The 25,641-nt window shown below is 44.9% G+C and overlaps 1 protein-coding gene across 11 annotated transcripts in view; it reads left to right on the forward strand.

Moving 5' to 3' along the window:
- GRAMD1B (GRAM domain containing 1B) overlaps positions 1–25,641 on the forward strand; it is a 138,241-nt gene that overhangs the window by 84,841 nt on the left and 27,759 nt on the right. For 5 of the 11 annotated variants that reach the window (XM_049801343.1, XM_049801338.1, XM_049801339.1 and 2 more), the window contains 3 exons: positions 18,850–19,060; positions 20,596–20,616; positions 23,875–23,898. In XM_049801343.1, coding sequence (XP_049657300.1) covers positions 18,850–19,060; positions 20,596–20,616; positions 23,875–23,898 — 256 coding nt within the window. Of the gene's footprint in view, positions 1–1,551; positions 1,753–9,621; positions 9,880–18,849; positions 19,061–20,595; positions 20,617–23,874; positions 23,899–25,641 lie in introns of those variants that run through there. The other 6 variants (XM_049801340.1, XM_049801341.1, XM_049801342.1 and 3 more) reach the window with 4 other exon arrangements.

Genomic DNA, 25,641 nt, shown 5'->3' on the forward strand with positions numbered 1-25,641 from the left:
ACCAAGAAGTCCTCAGGCTGGGCTGCTGCTTATTAGGAAAATTATGGAAAGCAGAACTGGAGACAGAAAAAAACTTGATGGAATTGAGGCATTGATCCACGCTCCTGACAATGTGGGACAGTTCCCTGCTTTGTCTTTATTAACGGTTACCTAATGCTGTTTATAAACATGACAAGTGAATGGGTTTATACCACTTGTCTCATGCTCTTGACTGCGAGGATTTGACTTCAGCCCATTTTTTTTTCCCTCAATATAATCCTATTGCTTGTTGTTATAAAACCTTTCAATAGGGCTTCTCTTTCTTTTTGGTATTTACGTTCTTCAGGTATTTGTTGACCACTTCACTTTGTTTACCCTTCAAGTTTCTTTTCAGAAGTGAGCCTCATGAATATTGTGATGTTTTTGTTGCTTTCCTTTGAACTCTGTGTTCTGTAATAGTATTTTTCTAGTTATATGGCACCTTTAGAATAAAGTTCCTGGTGGAGATTAACTGATCATACAGAGCAAATATTTCATCAGCTTCTATGCGATATGATTGATCACACTATGCAACTCTGAATGACATTAGTCTTCCCCGCTCCTGTATTGTGTTGCAAGAATGTGTCTAATTTGCTTTGTGTTCACCCTGCGCACTGTTGAGCTGTGCTGCTTTCTTGCTTTCTCAATTCTTTGAATTGCTGGACATGACCTTCTATTTCCTCCATTAGCCTGTTTGGAATAGGTACAAAATCAAGGGCAAAGGGGTAGGGTAGCGTTCTTCATGCTTTGCCCGGAAGAGAATCAGTCACAGTCTCTTGTTTTTCTTGTGACACAGGTTTTTGTATGTGTGTTTATATACACTTCCAGTATGAGTCACATTGTTACCTTCTGCATTTTATAACCTCTCTGTAGAGGATGGCCTTCCAAAGAGTTTATATTTGGAAATACCCGTGTGTTGAAGACAAATATTTCGCCTGTTGCTGGCTGTGCTGCCTGCTGTTGTATCGGGGAAGTAGATGGTTTGTGTTGTGTCTGATAAGGTTTAGAGAAGTGTGCGTAGTCCCTCTAGCTGAGCAAGACGAAGAGTCGGGATGTCTGTAGCAATGACGAAGTAGTCGGAGAAGAGTGCTTTGTGGGAGTAAGGAAGTTGACCTGAGAGGTAATTGGGTTGCTTAGGTCTATGCTGACTGCTTTGCTCCTTTGTTGTCACAGAAGTACTCCCTGGTTGTTTTTATAGCGGGGAGTACAGGGATATTTAATAAAGCTCTGCTAAAGTGCCCCTGCAAAAATGTTTGGGATGCCAGGGATGTGCGACAACATGGAGAAGCTGTACCAGGGCAGCAGAACAGGTAGGTAAGAGCCGGAGAAGAGAGGACGTCCTGGGATTTCATAGCTGTCATCAGTGGATGGAGCGAGGAGCAGCCAGGGTTAACCGAGCTCTAGTGATGTGGGCTGCAGGGCATTCTTAAAGAGACAGTGGGTGCTTTTCTTTCTAGTGGGCAGCAGCCAGTTCAGATGCCAGAGCTGGGCAGCAAGTTGCAAAGAAGGCTTTGTTTCAGCCATGCCAAGCCGTTATCAGAGTGGGGAATCTTTTTGTCAACCACTTCTGAGAGCATAAAATGCATCGGAGCAGTAAGATTCCTGAATGGTTTAACGATCTCTCCCCCAGCAGAATTGCTTCTGTCCGCAGCTTAAATGGTGGTTTCAGAATCGGAGAGCAGAGGAGCAGGGAAGACACGCAGCTGCGCCCCGGGAAATGCGATGTGGTAACAGGTGGCGATGCAATCGTTGAGCTCGTCCTTTTTCATCTCCCAGGCAGGCAGGAGGACTCCTTCCTGTGGATGCAGGTTCCTTTGTGTTTGTGCGTGTGTTGTGAGGTCAGGCGGTTCCTCAGGAAAAAGGATGCCCTGACGCAGTGCAGGACTGGGACGGAGATACGGAGGGTTTGACTGAGAGATCTAAGTCGGGGTGGAAGGGATGGGGCTGTGGGGAGAGATGCCAAGCAAGACTCTTACAGAGCAACGTTCTGTCTTCTTGGGAGTGGGGGCTGGACTGAGTAGCTGTTTAGTGTTGTTACGTGAGTTTCTGGGTGAGCCCAGCGCAAGGTTGCAGCAATCTGAGACCATCCTGGAAGAAAGGGTCAAGCAAGGTTAAGAAAGTCAATCGGTGAGAGTGGGGATGAATCCCATGTGTGTGAATGGGTGTTGGGATTGAAAATCAGAGGTGGCTCAGGAGGAGTCTGAAGGCAGAGATTGGGGTAGTGCTCTGGGGGAAGGCTTTAGGAGGCTGATTTTGGTTGGGAGAAACAGATTGGGAACAGTGTGGCGCAATGGAGAAGCTGGCATAACTGTAACTGAATTATACGACATAGAAGCACACGCTGCACCAGCCAGTGCTGAAGAAAGAGATCGGAGCCTATTAGTGCCCTTTTCTTCTTCCTTCTCTTCATAATCTCTTCACGGGTCTGAGCTGTTCCGTGTGGCATAGGGAGCGGAGGAGTGGTGGTGGTAGAGAGGATTGAAGGAGTGGGGCATGTCTGTACCAGGAGACCGGGTGTAGCCCAGCCCCTGGCACAGAACAGCCGACGTGCATTTTGCTCTCTCCAATGGCAGCTATTGAAGCTTTATCCAGATGTTAGGGAATTCTCTCTTTGTGCTGAGCTTGCGTAGGAACAGCATATATGAGCATTGCTGCCCAGTTACTGGGAGCGGGGGGGGGATGTGGCTTTCTCATATTCAGAGTGGTATCCGAATAACATGAATTGTTTGGGTTGGGTTTGAGGTGAAATTTTGCTGCTGCTTGTCCCCTGGTGGCTACCGTCGCGATGGAACTGAAAGTACAATGGCATGATGTTTAACTCTGCTCTGAAGGGATAAGAAAAGAAGGATACATAGATAATGGAGGCAGTACTCTAATGATTCCGTAGGGACCTGTAATTAATGGGTGGTCTCCTGTTTCTGTTGTTGTTTTTCTTTGTGTGCATGATAGTCTTCCCCTGGTCAACCTGTTGTTTTGCTTTTTTCTCTTCATCCTCTCTTAACCTGGGCACTGATCTTGCAGCTGGGATGCACTCAGACCCTGGTGGTCTAAGGTGGCTCCCTTGATTGCAGTAGGGTTTGAAATCATTGCGGCCTCTCGTCTTCATGCCTTTCACTGCACGGTTGAAGTCTTGCACCATGAGCTCCTCAGGGTGAGGGCCCTTTCTGTATGCAAGCTGCCCAGCCCTCAGCACGGTGCTATAAACAAATAAATACGGGAGTTACTTTTATTAGTGCTCGATCTCAGAGACATCTGTTAGCATTATTGATGTGCTTGTTAATCTTCATTTTCAAGTACACTGACTGTTGTATGAATTATATGTCAGTGGAGCGCAAGTGCTTCTGGGGTGAAATACGCACCAGCTTATCATCAGTGCGCTACAATAGAACATATAATGGTTTCAGAGGAAAAAAGAGATGGATTTAGTATTGAGTGGAAATTGGCAGGGGACTTAAGGATATGTAAGTGTCTTTGTAATATATGATTAGAAATTCAAGACAGAACTTGTGGGAGGTCAGCTCAGCCAGCCTTTCTACTGCATCATCCCGAACTGGTGGTTTCCAGGCCGGGAGCTATTACCTGTCCATGATCTGTGATGCATTTGCTTTGTGTTCTCCATTTATCCTGACCAGGATGCAATGCCTACCTATGTTGGGATGTGATTCTGTCAGTCTCAACCTACCGGGCAGAGCTGGGCCTACACAGCAAAATTGACTGGTTGCCCTTGTGCTGTCCTTCCTCATCATTTTCAGAGATCACAATGAATTAAAGAGGCCTAAAACTGTGTTAAATATCCCCATGGATAATACTGTTTATGAAAGTCATAGCTGTAGTTACTGTAGGGATCTTGGGCAGTTCCACATGTGATGGCAGTGGTTGCTGAAGAAACTGTCTAGATAAAGATACTGGCCATGCTAAAAATGCTTGTCCTGTGCGATGTAGGCTCCAGCTCCCACTCCAACACTTCGCTTGTTGATGCTGAGCCTACCTCCCCACGGCCTCTTTCCTAACATCATTTCACCTTTCCTGCTTTTGGCTTTCCACGTGCTGATTGTTTGGGCATGGTGTTGAGGACAACAGGTAGGGCTCTGTTTCCTAGGTGAGGTGGGATCTGCTACTTGTGAATGTCTTTAATTCTGTGTGGTTTCTTTTGTGCAATTAAGGAGAGCTAATTAGCTCCTTTTAGTGCAGCCTCCTTGCAGAGGTAGCTGACCTCTTGTTAATCCTGGATTAAGTTCTTACTAAGAACTGGCTCTTTGTGTGTCCCAGTTAAGACGTTGACACTTTGTTCTCTCTCTCCTTGTTCTCCTCCTCCCCCTCTTCCTCCCCATGCCTTTGAGCACATGATTGCCTGCCTCCTCCATCCCCCACTACTGTAGGAATCCATGCGCTCTTAGCAGCCACTGTGTCTTGCTCCATGAAAATGCCTTTGTCGGTTCAGTGGACTCTAAAAAGATTTTTGCTTGATCTGGTACCTGTCTAGGAGCCCATTTTCTGCAAGGGAGAAGGAAGAGTTTTGGCAATGCTCTTTATTGCTTAATAGGGTGAGAATACCGTGGGGTTTGAAGAGTAGCACCCATTTTACATGCTGGAGCCTGGAAGAATGTTCCATGCTCTGAGCAGGAGCTAGCAAACAGGACCGCATGTCCTAGTCAGAGAACTCACCCCGTACAATGCTGTGCATTCAAAAGCAGAGTCCATACATTCATAGTTAAAGAGGGTGTCCGGGAGAAAAGCAGCTTCTGTGTTCCAACAGTGGTATGAGCAAGAAAAATTAAATGTGCAAACTATTCATTACCACTCAGATGCGTCAGTTACCCACTAATGTTAATCCTACTTGCAGATCTTGAGGTTGTAGCACTACACTGAGGTTTTTTTACCCTGAGGACACGCTTTCTTGACATTTCTGATAGGTCTTTTTGAAGACAAGGCCAGAAGTAATATGGAGTGTGAGTGTCCCCTGGTTCTGTTCTGAACTCGGCGGAAAAGTAGAGATGTTGGGGAATAACTGTCTCAATGGCTTTAAGTTTTCAAAATAGATCGTATTAAAAGAGGGCAAAGAATTATTGGGGAAGGGGAAATGAGAAAGAAACGTTACGTGTTCTCAAATCCAGGTGCTCGTTGTTTCCAGACATTTTGCAGACGGACTTTTAAAGGCTGCTGTTTGTTTCCTTATTGCTGGTGTGGCTTACAGGGAGGGTAAGATTGCTCTAGCTGGATATAGAGTTTATCTGAAACCCACTCGTTGCTCTGTAGGCCTGGATGTTCAGGCACTGGACTGTCTCGCGTGTATGTATCCTCAGCCCCGGGCTTTAATTACTTGGACAGTGCATCATTTCCTCTCACCTGAGAGATGCAATATGTATGAGCCTGCTTGTGTTACAGCTGGGTCTGAGACAGTAGAGCAGAAACCAGCCCTGCCATTCAGTCCAGCAGGCGGTAAAGGTACAGCTCATGCTGTCTGCATGAGCACTGAAGAGCCTGCCACAGATAGGCATGGTCTAAATTAGAGCATCCTTGGAGGGAGCGCTCCCAATGTATGACTTTTCACCTTTCTCTAGGGCTTGGTTGTCCTATTTGTCCCACAGTACTTGGGCTGTGGCGTGTGACCATCTCATGCCATGAATAGCTCAGCAGTTCAAGCCCTCCTAAAGCTGTCCTTTGCACATGAAATAATGCCCTAGTGCTTGTCTTGATTCTTTAACACCGGTACCAGGGCAAGGGCTGAGACACATACGTGCAAGTAAAGCCAGTCGATATAAAATGGGTTCTGCAGCTCTTGAAAAAAAGAGGAACTGGTAGCTTTACGTTGAGAAGAGCTTCCTTAAAGGCTCCTGAAGATCCTTTTCTCAGTGCAGTATTATCGAAGTATTATCACCATGAAATAAGCTGTCTTCATAGTAATGCAAATGGTGCTGCAAAGACCCAGAAATGTAACAAGAGTATTTGTCCTTCTGAGAGTTCTGGATTGAATTTTGCAGATCTGATAAAGCTTGTAAAGCATTTGAGGTGTCGCATGTTTTCAAATTGCCCATAACTTTGCCTTTTGCACGCCATCCCAGATAAGCCTAAGAAGCTTTTCTCTCTAAGTCTTGCATTGTTACTACTGCTCTTACAGAGCTTTTGAATGCAGAACTTCTGTTTGATTCATCTTCTCTCCTGACTGTCTGAAGAGTGGGTAGGTCTTAAACTCATGTATTTAATCTATCCTACCACTTCATGACCTGCTCTTTGAGCCTTTGTGTGTTTTCCATGGTTCCAGATCTGAAGTAGCCATTATACTGAATTTCATCAGAGCCTTTGGGTCAGTGAAGCTCTTGTGTGACTGTTGAAAAATAATATCTTGTTCAAACCTTAACAGTCATTCAGACAAAACGTGCTAAAATTTGTAGAGGCTGAGAATCACACTTCCAACCATTTTCATACATCTTTGGAAGCCATGAGGAAAAAAAACAACACAAAACACTGAAAGATTCATAGACTGTAAAATGAAATGGGACCATTCAGATATCTCTCCTAAGTCCTGTCGAATGCAAGGTATAAGGCTTGCCTGAATTGATTCTGGCGTGAGGTACAGAACAGTATTTAGGAAAACACAAAACCTTGCGTAATGTTGTTTGCCACAGATGGATAATCGAGCCTGGAATTAGTTACAGTGGTTAGTTTTATTTACTTCCAAAAATACATCTCTCTAGTCAGAATTTGTCTAGCTTCAGCTTTCAGCACTTGGTACTGTTGCACTTTCATCTGTTATGCAGTATTTATCAGACTTGTGTTCCAGCTGATCATTTAAAGCTTGTAATTTCCTAGACCTCCAGTCTGCGTTGAATGGATTCACTGCTACCGCCTTTATCATTCGTTGCTCTTATCTGAACCCTGTCCAGTTTATCCACATTGTTCACCTGTTGAAACTAGATACGGTCCTAGACGTAGCGCTTCAGTGGGAATTATGCCGTCCTCGGATATGGAGGTGCCGTTGCATTGGACACAGGGAATAGGAAAGTTTATGTGTTACATGCTATTTTCTTTAAATGTGTTTGTAAATTGACCAATTCACAAACTTTTGTAAGCATTTGAAACTTGTAATGGTCACATATGAAAATGAAAAGTCAAGGTGCAAGTTATAGTGGCTCAGCTGATCTTGGTTTTTCAGACGGGATAATGAAATTTTGTTGTACTCTGGTTCGTGCTTAGGTTTGTATTGGAGAAATACTTTAATGGTTTTGGTGAGGACCACAAGACTGCTGCGTGTGGATTTCTCCAGTTGCAAAACACGCCAGGTTTACCCATAAACACTGTGAAACATGGTCAAATGAATTGAAGACTAAAGTCTTGAGAAGAAGGCATTGGAAAATTAAGAGAGAGTTCTGTGTTGGCAGAAGGTTAGTGTGTGTGAGGACAAGATGGTGTGGGATTTGGCCCTAACTCTTCATTGCCAGTTGTTACTTAGCTTTACCGACTTCTCCTGTTGGAGACAGTGCGTTTCCACATAGGTAGAAAGCTCCATCCTTATGGGGACTTGTAGATCTAAAGCCTAAATTCAGATGTTACTGGGTGAAGTGACAAATACTGTTGTCAGCTCTTGTGATTGTGTTATCGATTCATTTTGTTTGGTCCTCTTTGTATATTGCCCACACTTGTAGATGTGTAATGATATGAGAAGCTTTCTCATTTTATCCAAGGTTTCTCCCGGGACTGCAGAGAAAACCTTGAGAACACAACCTGAACACATGTGTGCTAATGGAATTAGAGGAATAAAAACCGGGATTGCTTTTATGAAATTAGATTTTGCGCGCCAGGTTAATGTTTGGAGTGAAAGTTGATGGGTTTTAGATGCTTGTGGTGGCAGCACAGTAAACGGAGGACGTGAAAAAGCTTGGTCACAAAAAGGACGTCACAAAATTGACATCAAGCTGGTGGATCTCTTAATGGGGCAATGCATTTGTTAAAATAGCGGCATATACACAGTGAACCCATGTGTGTTCTTTGAGTAATACGAGAAAATCGATGGCACTGTCATACTATCCAGATAAAGACGTGTATGGTGGTAGCATTTTCAACTTAAAATCACGTTCAGCATTTGAATTGCGTAGTGGCATGAGTCTGCTGGAACGCTGATTCTTAAGAGCAGAGCACCTCCTGCTCCCACTGATTTTGATTACAGTGAAATGATGGATAATCAGCCTTTTGGAAGGATGCTCTTTTGGGACGTTGGTACTGAAAGCTGCTGATTCTAAAGGGAAGAGAAAATGGTCAACCCCATGGATGGAGTGGGTAGGATGCAACAAAAGAAAGCAAAGGGCAGAGCGATGAGTATTTACATAATTTAAGGCACAGCTCCTTCTGTTAACAGTGGGGAGCAGTTAAGTCCCCGAGGGGGTCACTCGCAGCATCTAAATTTGGCTGTCGCCAGACTCCTGACTAAGGTACTCTAAATTATACTCTGGACTTGCTTGCCTGGCTCAGTTGATAACCCAGGGAACTCTGAAAAGAAACATCTAAGGTGGGCGATGTGAGTGTAGACTGGAGGAGACTGGTGAGGAACAGTAAGGTGTAAATTTTTGAAGTACTGTAGCCACACCGGTACAGGACCTTCTCTGGGTACTCTTTAAGGCTCATCTATGCTGGAAAGGTATTTCACATTTAAAGCCCTAAAATAACCCAGAGTACTTTCACACGTGGTCACTAGTGCTTCAAATTGAGGGTGTGAGTACGGGAAGCTGTTCCAGACCAGTTCTACATGATTTCCTTGCACAGACAAGGTCTGGTTTCAATACTGGAAGGAGAAGTGCAAGCTAGTTGGTTGTTTTGCTCTCTTCTTTTTTATCCTTCAGCATATGTAATTTGTGTCGTGGGGGGACTGAAACCCTTCTCCTTATTCTGGCGTGAAGATGTCCATGAGCGGGTGTGTAGGGATACAGCGCTGTGTACGTCCCCCAAAGTAAAGTCCAGCCTTGTACTAATGCTGCTGTAGAGTTGTAAACTTCGCTTGATACCGTTTCTTTAAAAATCCCAGGCCAGTTTACACATGGATGGGCATGAAAAATGAAACCAATTTAGCTTCCTAGATGAAATAAGCTAAATGGAGTTGAGGTCACCTTAATTCTAAATGAGTGTGTCCTCACAGTGTTTAATTCAGTTTAGATTATGCACGCTACCAGTTAATTAGGGTTTAATTTTCCTGACTGTTCTTGCATTGTACGGGTTTCAAAACTTTCTCCCACACGTGCGAACGGTCTAGTTGTCTAACAGGGAAGACGAATGTTGAATTTTTTTTTTCAACCTGCGGGATCTTAACCTGGAGGCTTTGCCCAAACTTTATAAACAGCATCTAAAAGCGACAGGAATAATGAGGGGGGGACCTCGGGGGGGAGAAAAAAAAGAAAATGGCAGGAGCTCCCCCTTTCCCCTCCCCGGCAGCCACGAATCCCGAAGGCGTTAAGGGGGTTGCGTTACGGAAAGCCGGCAGCCCACAGGCTGCGTGTGTGTGCGTGTGTGAAAGCGGGGGGGGGGGGGCGGGGGGTGGGGGAGAGGCGCGCGCAGACCTCGATCGTAATCACAAAGCCGGGAGGGGGGGGGGGGGGGGGCGGGAAGAGAGGCAGAGCCATGGCAGGAGCCCGAGCAGCATGCGAGGGAGCTGAGAGAGGGGGCTGTGGGTGCCCGTGAGGAGCCCCGGGCACCCCCCCGCCCCGTGGTCCCTCTTCCCCTCGGGGAGGGCTCGGGGATGGTGCGGGAGGTGAGCCCCCTCCCACCTCACCGCCGGCCCACCCGCGCTCTCCCCCCCCCACCCCGCACAAGTGCATGAATGAATGAATTCCCGTAGCCGCTCCGCGCCGCGCCACGGTCCCTAATGGCTACCAGGTTAGTGCTTGCTTTGCCGTTCCTTCTGCTGATGCCGCTCTTCCTCTCCCCTCGGGGGGGGTGGGGGTGTGTGTACGTGTGCGGTCTGCCGTCTCTGTGAGCGTGTGCACGCGTGTGCGTGGATGCACGGATGCGTGTGGAAGGCGGGGGCGAAGGGCTTGCGTGCGCTGTGCCCAGCTCGGGTCCGCCGAGCAAATCTGCCGCCCGAGACATACGCTTTCGAGGCAGATTAAATCTGGAGTCCATGTTGGTTGCTGCTGCTGCTGCTCCTTTCTGTTTGGGGGACTTGAAAGCAGGCAGCGTGACATCATGTTGCAGAGATGCTTCGTTTCTTTCCCCTTCCAGGGGCTGATTCCTTTTTTTCCCTTATTCTGCCCCATGCACGCGCCCTGCCTCTCCTGCAGTGGAATTGCTAAAGCAGCCTTTTCGATTGTTTGAAACAACCGATGAGCAAATCTGATTGTTGTTTTTTTTTTTTTTTTTTTTTTTTCCAGCTTTAGTTCCCCTCACCCCTCTTCCTTTTCCCTTTACGCCTACTGTCTCCCCCATCCCCCACCCCCGAAGGGGCACTTATTACTCTCATAACATCTGGGGATATGGAGGGAGGCAGAAGGGGGTTGAAGTTAGATGAACTGGCGATGCGTCACAGGAGGGCAGCTGGAGCTGCTGCAGAAATATGGTGTATTTGTTTGCCCATGTGCTCCCTCGCTCCTAAAAGGGCTCAGAGCATGCACACTGCTGTCTTGGTTCTGCTTTGCTTTCTTCTCTGTGTTTATGTATTTGCAGTGATGGGGAGGGACAGAATTTGTTTTGGTCTGATTTTTCAGGCTGTCCTCCAGAGTCTATACAGGTGGCTTTTTTTTTTTTTTTTTTTTTTTTTTTTTTTTTTTTGGGCAGGGGAGAGCAGTAGGAAACAAGGGCTCGTTGCACTGTGTGTGTTTATAGGCAATGAGAATCTGATGAATCCCCATTCGCTAAAAAATTGCTTTTTCTTAGATTACTGGTGACTAGCATTGTCCTGTCCATCATGGAAATGACTGATTCAGTAAAGAGGATATGTTCCTGTTGCCTTGCTCCTTTAAGTCACGTGTATCTGCAGGAGAACTCCTTTCGAAGCTGGTAGACTTAGGATGGAGCTTGTGATTTTGGCTCAGTAGGATGGAAGAGAACTTCAAGCTGAATCTCAGAGAGATACTTCACATCAGTGTAATAACTGTGGATGCCCAACGTTCTGCCAAGGGAAGCCCCCAACTGCTTGTGCCACTGAAAAGCAGAAACCTGGATAAGGCAAGCGAGAATATGGCATGTAGGGGAACAAGCCCAAACCAGGTCCTCAGGACAAAGGACTGTGTGTGACTTTTGCACTGAGGGTGTCTGACTCTTTCCAGTGTCGGCTGCAGCCCTTGACCCTCTCTATTTTTAACTTTCAGCTGGGCAGTGCTGCTGAGTGGTTAGAGCAAAGGGGAGAGATTGCATGGAGGATATCAGGGTGAGGGGACGTGAAATTGTTGCGTTGTTGCTTTCAGAACTAAAGGAATGAAACATGAAGGGGTGAGCAAAAGAAACTGATTTGATCTCAGCTTTGAAGATCATAGCGCCTTCCATTAACTTACAAAAGCTGATGAGCAGCAGGAGTGAGTGGGAAGATGTAAAGCTCGAGCTTTGTCTTCTACTCCTGGCATATACAATATCCCTCTCCACCCCTGCTTTGTCGCTGATAAGATATGGTGTGAGGCTTCATTAGGCATTTAATCTGTGATTTATAAAACCCCTGCCACAGGATTAGAATGTGTTCAGGTGGATGCTACCTGTGCTGCGGATAAAGTCCTGGGATGCTCATAGCCTTGCTGAAGTTATTAGCAGGAGATGAGCAGAAAGGAAGAGTGCTTGTGCTCTTCTTGACGTAATCTAAAAGTTGTTCCACACTTACGTCCTCATCCAAAAATGAGCATGGATCTTGTCGCTAGCTTTTTAGTTTTATATTGCATTTTTCTCACTCTCCCTTGAAACAAGACACGTGGATTGATGTAGGACAGCGACATTGCGTCTCCAAACCATTGAAAGATTTTGATGTTAGCTTGGAAATAACGAGGTTTAAAATAAGCATGCTTGGATTTATTTTAATTTTATTTTTTACTCTTTGAGCTGTCAAGTTTTCAAACCTTTCTTCACATCAGGGGTGGCTTAACGGTGTTCATTATTATATTTATTTTTTAAGCAAAACTTGCGAGCTCTATTTTGTCCCAAGATCCAGGCTCCGAGATTTTGAAGACAGCATCAGGTATTGCAATGCTTGCTTTTAATTACAAGATCCGTTGGCATTGTGGTGGGGAGGAGAGGAAACAAAGCCCTTATGTGTTCCTCTTTGGGAAGTACAGCCGTAGACTGAGTGACCTGCAGGTGACCATGTTGGGGCTGTGTCTGGAGCAGACATGCCGTCGACTTCTGAGGGATGTGAAATTCTTATTTTGCATTATTTCCCCTTTATTGCTTCCCAGATTTTGTTGTATTTTCCATCATACTTTGTTCCATGTGGTTTGTCTTCCTTTGGAGCAAATGGAATTATATTAATTTGTGAGTGATGGAAGGGTTTAGTGTATGATTTATAATACATGTTGGTTCTCTGCAGATTAACGATCCTCTCTAAATTACTCAACAGTATTATTAAGATCTGTCTTGTTCTATTTCAAAAACATTTTCCAACTTTTTCTTGAGATTTTTGCAATAACTCCAAGTAGGAAGGGAGTGGTGGAAGGATTGTTTCAAACACAGCACAGCGGGAGTTTCTGTAAGATGTCAGACCATTTGTCTATCAGAGTTGATAGTCTGTCTCTAGTGGTAACCAGTATCAGATGATTCAGAGAAAGACAATGACATCATTAATAATACATTTGACCAACCTTGCAGTGCTGTATATGGGCAGAAGGCGAATTCCCTCCTAATGCTTGCAGTGATTTGCTAATCCCCCCGAAGCATAGTAATTGCATTAATTTAATGCTTTCTTTTTTGTCTTTTTTACAGGGAGATGCAATATAAGTATAGCATTTTGTTATTGCTTATAGAGCAATGGCAGGCCCAGGGAATTGCTGGAGGGTATATGGAGGTTTTCGTTCTTGGATTATCAATTTGAAGTGAGTGTAGGTTGGTGATGATCAAAAGTTGTTACCATCTGCTTGCTGTTTGGTAGACTGCATAATGAGTTTCTGAATCTCATCTTTTTCCACTGATGTCAGACTGTATCACAGAAAAGTATCTTTGTAGGCGTCTAATTAACCCCCTTACTAGCTGTTTCTGAGGAGAATTAACTCTTTTTGTACTACAGCCGGGCTTGAGGTGCCTTCTTGACCTTGTAGTTTTTTCTGCTCTTTTCAAGACTTCATCAGTAGAGTTCTGTTTTATGCCTGAGGATCTCCTTCGTTCTTGTTTAGGAAAGCATGTAAGCACAGGCTTGACTTCGTTTGCACAGCCCATAGACTTCAGACGTACAGAGTTAAATATGTGCTTAAGTCCTTTGCTGGTCTGGGGACATAGCGCTCAGCACTTTCCAGAATTAAGCCCAACATTTGCAATGCGGTCGGTAACCCCAGTTTTGGGCCTTGAAGAGCTTACTATTAGGTAGGTGCTATGGACCGCAGGGAGATGTGAGCATCTTCAGCTCATCTTTACTCTTGTAAAGCAAGTTCTTTTGAGAACTGTGCCGGACCTGGAGGCTGCCGGTTAGCTTTCCAGATCAGAAGTTTCTTGAGGAAGTTCAAGGGGTTTAGAAATATACTGCAGGAAATGGTGTCGATGACCTGTTTCTGCTGTCTGAGAAGCTGGTGATCACAACAAAGGTAGGGGGAGCACTGTGTGCCTGAAGCTGCCCCTTGTTCAGATGAGCTGCCCTCGTTGTTACAAATCCTGTGGTACTCTTCGTAACACAGTGATTACTTCTGGCTAAATTCTAATTCATATCCTGCAACTGGCAGATTCAAATAGATTTGGGGTGTGTCTTCTTAATCGGTACGTATCGCTCACTACCTGAGGGGAGAACAACAAGCCGCTATTGTACAGTGCAGCCGCAGATGCTGCAACAGTGCTCTTCTGCAAGCTGTTTTGCCTGGAGGGTGGCTGCTGGCTATTTGGGCACGCGTGATTTGGGAAAGAACCGTTGCAGGGTGCTTGTCTGAAGCCCAGGGATGGCTGTGTTGTAGTGGCAGGCAGAGTGATTTATTTCAGAAGATCTGGTAGAATGGACAGACTTTTCATGTCAGTTCAGGACTGGTTGAATGTCATTCATGCAGAATTTATTTAACAGACTTGAACAAAGTCAGGTTTCTTGCTGAATATTCCATTAGAACATTGCAAAGAGCTGTAAAAATCCCAAGTTTAGCTTGTGGAGTACAGACTGTAGCCTTTCCCAAAAGCTACTCCTGGCTGAAGTCTCTATTCACCGGCTGGTCCAAATCTTTACAGGAAATACGCTGTTGGAGGAGGAAGTTTGGCCTTTTTGCGTCTTGCCTTGTGTCCTCGCTTTGCAGAGCTTCCAGGATAGGGCGTGACCAGGTAGCTTGTTCGTGCATTGCCAAATGTTCGTTCTTTTCCCACCACTTAAAGAAAAGCTCAGTTCTTTGCTATGCTGCTCCCGATATTGAGACTTGTCCTGCATGTGACTGAACAGAGTTTGGCCTCTTCCTAGCTGTGTCATACTTGCTCGTGGTGTTTTCACTGCAGCTCTAATCGTAAGACGAGGTGTTTCTCTTAGGCACAGTATAATCGTAAACCAAGAAGATGTACTCTGCCTTTTGTGCTTTCATATACCCCATGCAGAGGTTTCACCTAGGAGCAAGGGGCTGCTGCTTAGGTGGGCTTGTTTGTGTTCTGTCCCTGACTTAATCTGTTGCATCTACTAAAGGCTACACTGCAGGGGTATGTGAGGCCCTGAATGCGCTCTGGTCAATTAGGTCTGTAAAGCATTATTTATTACTATTATTTTTTTTCAAAGTGGGTCAAGTCGTTTTGGCATTTCAGGCGTTGATTCCTGGTTCAATTGCAGGCCTCGGTCACTATGGCAACTGCAGAAAGCGTTCGTCATGGCTGTGCCTTGGGTTGGATTCAAACTTCAGGGACTGAGCAGGAGCAGCGAGAGTGTTGAGGGGCTCAGGGCAGGGGGAGGCGAGCGGGACAGAGCTGTAGGCTTGTGGGTTTTGTGCCCATCCTCGCTGTGGTAAAGACGAAAGGCTGAATTAACAGGCTCTTTGTGTTCTTCATTGTGTGCACACCCCTGGAGTCCTTCATGTGAGAAATATTCTGTGTTGCCCAGTCATCAGATAGTATGAGGTGGATTCGGACCTCCTGAGTTTGATCAGCTCTCCGCCACTGACTTAAGGGACAGCCTGAGGAGGTGCCCTTGAAGCTATCTTTTTGCCCCTATCTCTGCAAAGGCGGTAATCCATACATACCTGACACAAAATATACGTGTGGATTTAGTTTTTTAAAGCATGCCAGCGATGCTAAGTGACTGGAACACGAACACGGAGGCCAGAGTCTGCCTGAGGCTGTGCTTGGCAGAGCTGGCACCAAAACATATGGTTACGGTAGTGTGAACTGAGCCTGGACAAACGTATGTACGCTAGCTTTAAGGTAGTTAGTGCTGATGCTGCTCCTGTGCAGCTGCGGCAGCATGGGTTACTCAGCCGTGACTGAAAAACCCACCTGAGGAGCTTTGTCAGACTATGGGTGATTAGCTTGAATTGGCCTCCATAGCTGCACACTGCTTAGCTCTATCTGGGCTAGGTGTAAGCCAGTTTTGGAGCATGCCTGTGCTTAGAGTGGAGAAAGCTGAGAATGTATCTTCCATGCCTGTGTGTGAGTAAGCGTGTACTGGAGCTAGCATTAATGTATTTATTGCAGTCCACAAAAGGCAAAATTTGTCTCATTTCTCATTTCACTACACTTTGAGTAAAAGAGTACTGAAGTTTTTAGCAGGTTTTGTCCGAGTTTCATATGCACATGGTGCAGCTGTACCCTGGTTTTGAAGTGGTTATTTTGTGCTTTACTTTAGAAGCAGTAAAAATGCAGTGCTCCTTCATAACTGTAACCTGAAAGCAAGCAGAACCTTGACTGAATTTGGCCTGCCCTTTATAGAGTTGCTTGAAGCTGAAAGTCAAAGTGAAACTTGTGAGTATGAACTCGAACTGAAAATGAGAAGGAGGTTGTGCATGATAAACTCAGTTTTTGTAGAGCTGTAGAAGAAAAAGGAGTATGTCTGTTCAAACAAATGGAGTGCAGTGATATGTGACTTGGGAGCATTGGCTTCAAATTCTTGCCTTGTATTTCTGGGGACCTCTCACATAAACCAGTTTATGTTGAATCAAGCATGCTGGGGGCAAGATTTAGGAAATTTGGTGTAATGCCAGGTAAGCAATAACAGCATGACCAATACAGCCTTAGAATTTAGAGTTCTTAACCATAGGAGTGGCAATTCAAAACCATTTCCTTCTCTGGAAACATTGCTGATGAACTTCAAGTCTTAGTACTATTTGCACAGCGCCTTCTGCACGTACACATAGTTGCTGATTGCAATTGGTACACTAGATGCAATTATGCTGGGTTGTTAAAAAAGTGTGTACATCTTGAGTTTAGCTGGGAGAATTAGCAGGAAGACAGAAAAGGTGAAATGCCCATTTTAACTGGATCAGCTGAAAGCCTGTGAAGAAACCTGATACTTTTGTACATTTCAATAAGATGAAAAAGCCCTGATAATTTTACTTCATGATATACCGAAACTGTTGCAGGCAATGCTGCTGCGAGAATGGTCCAGATCATCTTTTGCTCAATCTTTTGTTTTGTTTCAAATATGATTTGGAGGGATTAAAGCTTGAATATTGCTACAGTTGTGCTGTACACGTAGTTAGTATTCAGTATTCCTGTGTCTTGACCAGAAAAAGGGAGGACATGGTACGCTGTTGGTGTATTTCACTGATGAGGTATGCCATTGTCAGGTGTGAACTGTGAAGAAACAAGCCGAGGGAGGGAATTACTCTGCTGGTCTTCGCACTGGAGCTAACTTGGGGTTCAGGTGGCATTTGAACAAGCAGCTTTTTGTAATTCTATATCTATATGATCCTCAGTCTAATGAGTAGAAATAGGTAACAGAGTGGAGTCTGTAATTTAATCCATCTTTCTTCCTATTTACAGAACATTTTGCAAACCCATTTTCTCTAGCCTGTTCAGTATGTACGTGAACTTTCACACTTCATATTCTTGAAAATATCTTCTAAGGGTTTTCTGTGAAGTGCTGTGCTCCTGTTCTTGCCAATTGCAAGCTCGTTGTGTGTACCAGTGTGAAATTTGATTCTGTTAATGTTTGCATAAGCAACTTTGTTGCATGCTTTCTGCAAATTGTTTAGGAAAAGTGTCATCACTCCTGTGTTAACAAGCAGTGAGCAAATAGAGGATAATTTATGAGACCAGTTCATCTAGTACTAAACCAAACCAAACTAAAACTGGTAACTACTGGAGGAGCGTATTAAATTATCTACCTGTACCTGCTAACTAACTTGTTAAATGTTTTTGGCATCTTCAGACGTAAGAGGTAGATATGATTTTTATCTGAGAATTAATGAAACCTACAGCATGTATTCAGCTTTTCTAGATTCTCAGAAAGGAAACGATCCATTATAAATACCTCACTGTACGTCCCATGGTGAGAAGCAAACTTCGGTTTGCTATGTATAATTGGGCTTAAATTATAGCCCTTAAGAGTTTGATTGCACTAGCTTCTTTAATTCAATCCCTTACAGTTTTAATTCTCTCATCCTTTTTTCTGTTGCCTGCTCGTCTTTCGCTCAGACGTGGCCTGCTCTCTAACGCTCAGAAGATAACAGGGTACCGTAACAACTCAGCATGGCAGAGTTAGCACAAAGTTCATCCTTGGATCAGCCCAGGTTCCACCGTAACCTGCAGGCTGCCGAGTTGAACAGTACCAGCTGGAAAGGCCTCAGAGATGTTTGGGCCGGTCATAAATAGATTTGACTGCTGAAGGAAACGAGTTACGTAGGGAAAAATGGATGTAGCGTGGGGTATTTTGAAGAGTCTGGCAGGAAGAAGAGGCATCAAAAGAGAAGGAACAGTGAGGAAATCTGAGTTTTCCTGTTCTGTATAAATATGTAACTGGCTTTCTGATTTACGTGTTAGGGTATTTGCTGAAGATATCGGATGAGAAGTTCCATTCCCCTAAATGTTTCATAATTTCCATGAAACGACTCTGAAAAGTCTTGCTTTTCCCTGTTATGAGATGGGAATTTTTTTTTTTTTTTTTTTTTTTTTTTTTTTTAAGAATCATGAAAGCTTTTATATCATAGCAAAACATTTTCATGCCCAACTCTAACTGGTGTAGGAAAGAATGATGAATGATGTGATACAGGAAATCATGACTGCATTGTCGGTCATCATGACTCCCCTCCCAGTGCCCAGTTGTTTTTTATGATCTTTAATGGAGTGTTTTCTAAAAGATAGGAATTCATTTTTGTGTATCCTGTTGAGAATAGTTACACCTGCTGAAATAAAAGAAAGGAGGGACAGAGTGGGACTATCGAGAATACACTGATGTCTCCCTCGTTCTTGAGTACAAGTTTAAGTTTTCTAAGCTCAGATCATCATTTTAAACTCTCAGAGCCGACAGGAGAGAATGAGTTCATTCTCACAGGCATTCACCTGTGGTCGGATGAATTGAAGAGTGGGCGGAGAAAGACACTGGCAGGCTGTTGCAGTTCCCTCTGACACCGGTAAATGATAACTGTGTACAGCCTAATTTTACTGGGGACGTAAGTCCTAAGTATGGCATTGGGTGCATTGCTTCAGGAAGCCAGATTTGTCCGCTGTGCTAGCAGAGCATTCTGCGGGTAATGCTTCACCTCAAGGCATGCGTGCAGTTGCTTTCTGTTTGAGCTGAAGATTATTAACCCTGCTCTTTCTTTCTTTCTGCAGTACTGCCAGTAACTCAAACCGCAGCACGCCTGCCTGCTCCCCAATCCTGCGCAAACGCTCCCGGTCCCCGACACCGCAGGACTCCCAAGGAGACGCCATGGTGGAAAAAGGCTCAGACCACTCGTCAGACAAATCCCCTTCCACGCCGGAGCAGGGTGTACAGCGTAGCTGTTCCTCTCAGTCAGGCCGCAGTGGGGCCAAGAACTCCAAGGTGAGAAGCGAGCAAATGACTTTGGCCCAGATGTGCACGTGTCCCCAGTTCTAAACTCTCTCATGCGGTACACTGGCTTTGTCCTGTGCCTTTTTTCCTCTGGCTAACTTTCCTCCTTCTTCCCCCATCATACTTCTGAAAATTCTCCTAACTGGGAGCTGTTTGTGTAGGTCGGACTTCAGCACAACTCTGTCATCCTTTCAGCGACCCGAGTCCATGAGTTGCTGATGGCTTATACTGCGGTTCCATAACGGCTGACGTAGGCTAACGTTTTTGCAGTCAAGGCCCTGTTTCCTTGGGAGGCTCTGTGGTTTTGAGAAAGACCTTGAAAATCAGCTGTTGCAATTACTTTTTATCATCTGGGTCATGAAGGGTCATGGAACAAATGAAGGTTCCTCTGTGCAGACAGCCTGTGAAGGGCCCATGCATTTCTCCAGTCCTGTCTAAGTCCTGCATTGAGATGAGGTTCAAGTTGCACAGAATCAGTTTGCCAATCCTCTGCACATTGCCTACCGTCGGTGCAGTGTTATGACTGTCTTGGCCAGGGTAGATGATATTTTCCCTAGAAAGGTATTGTGTCTTTTCACCATGTTAGAAACAACCTTGTGTTTGCTGTACTGAAGAAGAGGGTTTCGGGTCTGGTGACTCGTGATTTTTCTGTGAGCAGTGGGACCTGGTGAAACACACACAAGGGCCTTGGGACCCAAACATAACCTTTGATTATAATCCCAATGTCAATGGCATATTATAAGATAGGAGCACTTGTCTTTTCTTTTTCCAGATTTTTGAAGTTATTTCAGCCTGAATAACTTCACGGTGTCACAGGCGTAACTCTGATGGCTTGTGTCAAATGCGTTGTCAGATCTTTGCCCGATTTAATGCTGGATTGTGTCACGCACACAAAAAGTCTTCATCTACTCCCCTTTGTGGTCACTGTCAGCAGAGGAAACAGGATTCACTGGCCTGAACTGATCGCTCGCCACTAAGGGGGGCGTATGTGAATTCAAAAGGGGGGGCAAAGGGTTTTTTCAAGATGAATCATTTGAGACCTGTCAGTTCTGAGGTTGCCCTTGAGGTCAGGCTTGCTTCCTGTGCACACAGTGACCTACAAACACCGCGCCAGGGCGGCAGGACCAGATGACACCCTCGTGCGTTATGGTTCCAGCAGTCTGTCCCCAAAAGAAAGCCATGCAGATGGGAGGCAGGCAGGATGCGGGGCTTGCTATGTTTATAGCCACACTGGGGGATGCTTTGTCAGGGAAATGGCGTCCTTGGTAAGGGGGAACTACAGAGATGAGTTTCATTGCCCTGGCCCATAAAGTGCTGTGATTTAAGGCCATGGGAGTGCAATTTTTACTAACACGGTGACTACTAAAGCTTGACTTTTAATTCGTGGTGCTTTTCACAAGGAAGCAGGGGGGATATAATGCTTTCTGTTGGGTTTGTGGGTTTTCCTTCTCTTGATTTGCGAGGTAATTTTTCTTCTTTTCATAATTTCTCTCTTTTCATTCCTGCATGCTTTCTCTCCGATTAAGTCACACAAGCGCCTCTCCAAAGTAAGCCTTCTTTTTTCTCTCCTGTCCCCCACTGTAGAATTGTCTTATCACTCAGAAACCCTCCCCGTGGTACTGAGCGGTGACCCCAGTAAGGCATTCTCCTGGTGCGGCTGTGAGAATGTCAGCAAGAGCTCAGCCCGATGCCTGTAGCTGAGAAGCTGGTTTCACTTACATCACTGGGATCTCATTAATATTTGCTCACATGGTGTGAGAACTGGCCTGTTCATCACACTCCTTCAGTTACTTCCAAGTAATTTTAGCCTGTTTTAAGGTTTGCTTTCCCTCTCCCTTGAAGTGAACTGCTGTCTTTGCCGGGGAGAAATCCACTGGCTTTGGTAGGCTGAACAGTACTATAATCCCTTCTCTTTCCTCTCTTCTTACTTTATGCCTTCAGAAACAAAAGTTGATCTCTGTAACTTCTTGCCTGCTTTTTATGAGGAATAGTAGTTTTGTGGCCAGTGATCTCAGCTTACTGCCCTTGCACACTTTCCTGTGTGATGTAAATATTAAAGATCAGTGATTTCAAATGAATCCAGCTTAAACCTGTTAGAACAGACCTGTCCCAAATGAATTGTGAGAATTCATGGGCTTGCTCTGAAAGGTATTAAGTGGAAGATCCCTCTGTGGGTGCTTGAATTGGAGATAAGCTCGTTTGAGATTTGATCTCACATCTCTATGCTACCCTCAGAAGAGTGTAAAAATCAGAAACGCAGATGGGATGCTTATTGGACAAAGTGCCAGGCTGTTGGCATTTCCACGTGTATACAAGTAAAGTTAAAACCAGAATGGCTTGGATGGCTTCATAATCCACAAAACCAATGCCTTGGCCTTTCCCCAGCTGATACCATAGATTTAATTCTAGGCAAGTTCTTAGAGGCTAGTGGAGTCTACAGTGCTGGCTTACTGTTTTTCCTTGGTCATAATGCCTCTCGTCGCCAGCCTGACCTTGCGTGATTGCTGGTGTCTGCTGGAAGCTTCTTTATGGCTTTTTTTAGACAGATTGTCTTGTGCTTGGTAACTGTAGCTTGGATAACTACAAAGGAGGACTGTGGGACTAGTGTCTCTGGTGAGGTGTGAAAGAAGGTCTGTGGAAAATGCAGATCTGGAGTGGCAGAGAGTCCTGAAAGGATTGCTGGTGAGTAGAGGTGTGTGGGTCAGGACAGGTCATGGCTAGGCTATGGTAGGCTGGAGGCACTTTGCCTAAGCTATGGAGACGTTTGTTAGGAGAGGGACTGGTGGGAAGAACATTGGTAGAACATGATGTACGTGTAAAAAGTACGCGTAGTGGTACGGTGATGTGCTTGCAGCCAGCCCCTTGCTTTTCTGAGAGGAAAAAACCCAACAATTTTAAGACAATTAGAGAAACAGGAGGGAGGCGGACCTCGGATGAGTTCCAGTGTGAGGAAGCTGATGCACAGAGAGAAGGGGATCCCGAGCATGACCTCCGCCAGCCTGCGTGAAGGCTGAATCTCTTTTCTGTGCTTCGCAAGGTGGCTTTCTCTGGTACAAGTGAGGAATCTCAGGTGAAATAAGGCCCCTGGTTCTCCCCACACAGATAATGGTGGTATCTGTTCAAGATAGGAAGAGGTCAGGAACAAAGAACTTAAGGACAAAGATTTTAAAATCTCCTTTCTCAGCCTCTTCTCCTCTTCCCACCCATCTTCTACAAGAAGAATGGTCTGATTTTCCAACCTGTCTCGCTAATGAAATGAAACAGCTTGAGCCCATGAGTTTGATGCTGTGTTTATACACTTGCTGACAGATCTGCTTGAAGTCCCTTCCCCTCTTTTGTCTGTTGTGTTAACTGTTGTGCTGCAGTGTTGCCATCAGAGGGAGCGCTTCACCAGGAGTTTTTAAGCACTGGACTACATCTGTAGGAAATTTTTCCTGGAGCTTGCTTTTCCATGCTGTCCACCAGTGTGGCATGGACCAAACCAACCCATAGGTCTGTGTCAGCCTTAGGCTTTTACTGGCAAACACTGCTGCTTCTGTAACCGCTTTCTGAACTCGGCAAAAAGCCCTTTTTGCTAGCGGCCAGCAATGAAATACATATTTTTAACTCTTTTGCTCTTGCCCAAGGATAAAAGTGATTTTCTCTCGATTGCAAATCCTTCAGATTCTTCCCACTGTCTATAGCTAGTAATGAATGCTGAGGATAAATATCAGGTTAGGGGAAAACATGAATTTTGATGTAGGCCCTGGAGATTGTAGCACAGTTTAGGTTGGAAGGGATCTCAGAAGGTCTCTAGTCCAAGCCGCTGCTCGAAGCAGGGCTGATGTGGTTAGATCAGGTTGGTCTAAAGTCTTGGCCAGCCACATTTTGCAGACCTCCAAGTCTGGAGATCCCACAGCCTCATCGGGCCCCTGTGCTCCAGTGCTTAACCACTCTTGTTGTGAACAGGCTTTTTCCTTCCATCTGAACAGAATTTCCTTTACTGCAGCTTATGACTGTTGCACCTTGTCCTTTCAGTGTGCAATTATGAGAAGAGTTTGGCTGTGTCTTCTCATTTACCTCTCCCATCGGGTGGTATAATACCCCTTTAGATAGTAGGTCATGAAATTCTGGTCATTTTGGGCTGGGGTGAGGGATTTGGGAGTAAATTTCATCAATTTCTTCAAGTTACTTGGCCATGGGCATTTAGAAGCCAGGTGACGAGCTTAGGTTTTGGAAGTACACAGGTCAGGAGAAAGGGCTCTGGAATCCGTTCTGAGCTCTGCCCTCACCCTGGTTCTGTGCCTCTGTTTCCCCAGTTGTAAAATGGACTTAATGATACTTCTAGAGCAATATGGCATGACATTCACTTGGCAAAAGGTTTCCATTCCCCTGGAAGCAATGGCGTGTAGGAGTGTGTTGTGATCCCGCTCCCAGTAATGCTGAAAGGTGGAAACTTGTGTTGGCATCAAGTTAGCAGCCTGAAATTCCTATGCGTGATCCACTGCTTCCCCACTGCACTGTAATGCTGTAATCTTCCATAGCAGTGTATGCAAATATGAGATCATAAACCCATGAAGATTTAGAGGCAACGCTATATTAATTAAAGGCTTAGAGAAAACACCCAATTTTTCACCTTCCTTAAGTTCTCGTAAGTTCCTCCTGGTTACAGCCACCATGTAACTATGAACTCTGGTATCAACTGCTCCTATAGCATCGTCTCTGCAAATCAGTTACATCTTTTCCACTTCTGTGTGCAACTCCATTCCTCTGTTACTTACTTATTTTCTCTTTTCAGTTCTAATGCTTATGGTTTCTTTTTCCAGTATGACAGACTTAACCTGCTCAAAGTAAGAATATGTTTTTCCTTTTTCTTTCTTTTTCCCCTCCATTATACTGTCTCTTGATTTTCACAGTTCAAATCCCCCTATATTCTGACTCTCAGTGAATTAAAATAAAAGGTAAATAAAATTGAAGATAGATTTAAGGACTCAGATAGTCTCCCTTCTCTTTGGACTTCCTGTAGTTCATTCTGCCTGCAAAACAGTGGTCGGGGGGAAGGAATCTCCTCATGTTTAGAACACTTGGTGGAGGCAAAAGACGAAGATGAGGATGTCAGTATAATTGTGCGGAAGAGCTTAAGAAAGGAGCTGGAGAGCTTCTTTATAGAGGAGCCACAGTTTGGGGAAATTCAAATGTGAGGGCGAAGAAAGAGTGACTGTGGTTAATGCAGAAGAGGGGAATGAAATCCTGTTGCAGTGTGCTGACACCACAACATGTGCACCCTGATTTAGAAGACACAGTGACAGCAGTGTCTCTGTTTTGTTTATGCGAATTATAGTTTGATTATGAATTTTTTTCCCCAGAAATTTCTGAGTTATGCCTTTTGCTCATTAAGGCAGACAGATGGCAAAACAAACCTGCAGGAAAATCGCTCCATCTTAGACACTGTGCTGCTGAGGACAAGGTGGTGTGTACGTGGTTTAAGATTAATTCCTCTGATTTTTTTTTTTTTTCTTTTTTTTTAGTATAGGCTGAATTGCATAAGACCTTTTTCCATGTCTTACTTGCAGAAAAGGATGACTTCAGCCAGACCCTTTATGAATGGAGAGTATGGCCAAGTATGGAAAAGCGTAGGAAGTAAGAGGAAATTCCTCTGGTTAGTTGATGAGCCATACTGTGTATTCAGTTCTTCAGTTCATATCCTTTCCCCAGGATATGGGGAAAGGCCTTAGGGGCGTTCACTTTTTAAGATCAAACTTTTGTATTTTGGCCTGTGACATATACTGTGTTACTGTGGGGTTTTTGATTAGAGATCAGGGCAGTGAAACAGGCAGAAATGCCCAAGGTTGCAAGGGATCCTTTGGAAATGTTGGCTCTGTGAATGAGATCCAGATGCCAGCGAGGTTGTTTGCTGGAGTGGCATATAGGCAGCATAGGAAACTGAAAGCAGAGAGGTCTAGGGAAAGCACAGTGTAAGCAACCCCATGTCTTCATAGAAATCTCTGGTCCAATCTGATCTCATTAACCCTTTGCGCTTACTTTCCTATGGTAAACATCCTGTACATCACCAGTCCTGTTGTGGACTATCCCAGTGCAGGTGGTTTCTGTGCTTCTGTGAATATGAACTTAACTCTCTGAGCAAAACTTCCACAGGCTCTGTCACAAGTCGGAGGCCAGGATGTTTTCCTTCATATTCCAGACTGAGTATAAAGCTGTGAAAAATAGTCCCAGTCCAAGGTCAGAAGCAAGATGACTTCAAAGAAAGAAATGCAGTGAAATACTGCTTCTGTCCTTGTCTATTAGACTCAGCTCCCCCAGGTGTAATGTAGACATGCCATTGCTCGTTGGGAGAGGGGGACGGGCACAGCTGTGTGGCTGCTGGCACACAACGTGCCAGCAATATGCACTGTAGCTGACCACCGTTAGTGGTGAAAGGCTACAGTGCCCCCAAGCTTCATTGCCCTGGGGTAAATCCATCCTCAAAAGGGGGATGCATATACTTTCTGTCAGTTCTGCTCAGTGTCCTGACATTGGAAAGCCAGCCTGACTGGAGTGGGAGTGTGAAGCTTATTTCTTCCTCCCTCTGTGCA

Source organism: Accipiter gentilis, chromosome 5, assembly GCF_929443795.1.
Source record: "Accipiter gentilis chromosome 5, bAccGen1.1, whole genome shotgun sequence".
NCBI lineage: Eukaryota > Metazoa > Chordata > Aves > Accipitriformes > Accipitridae > Astur > Astur gentilis.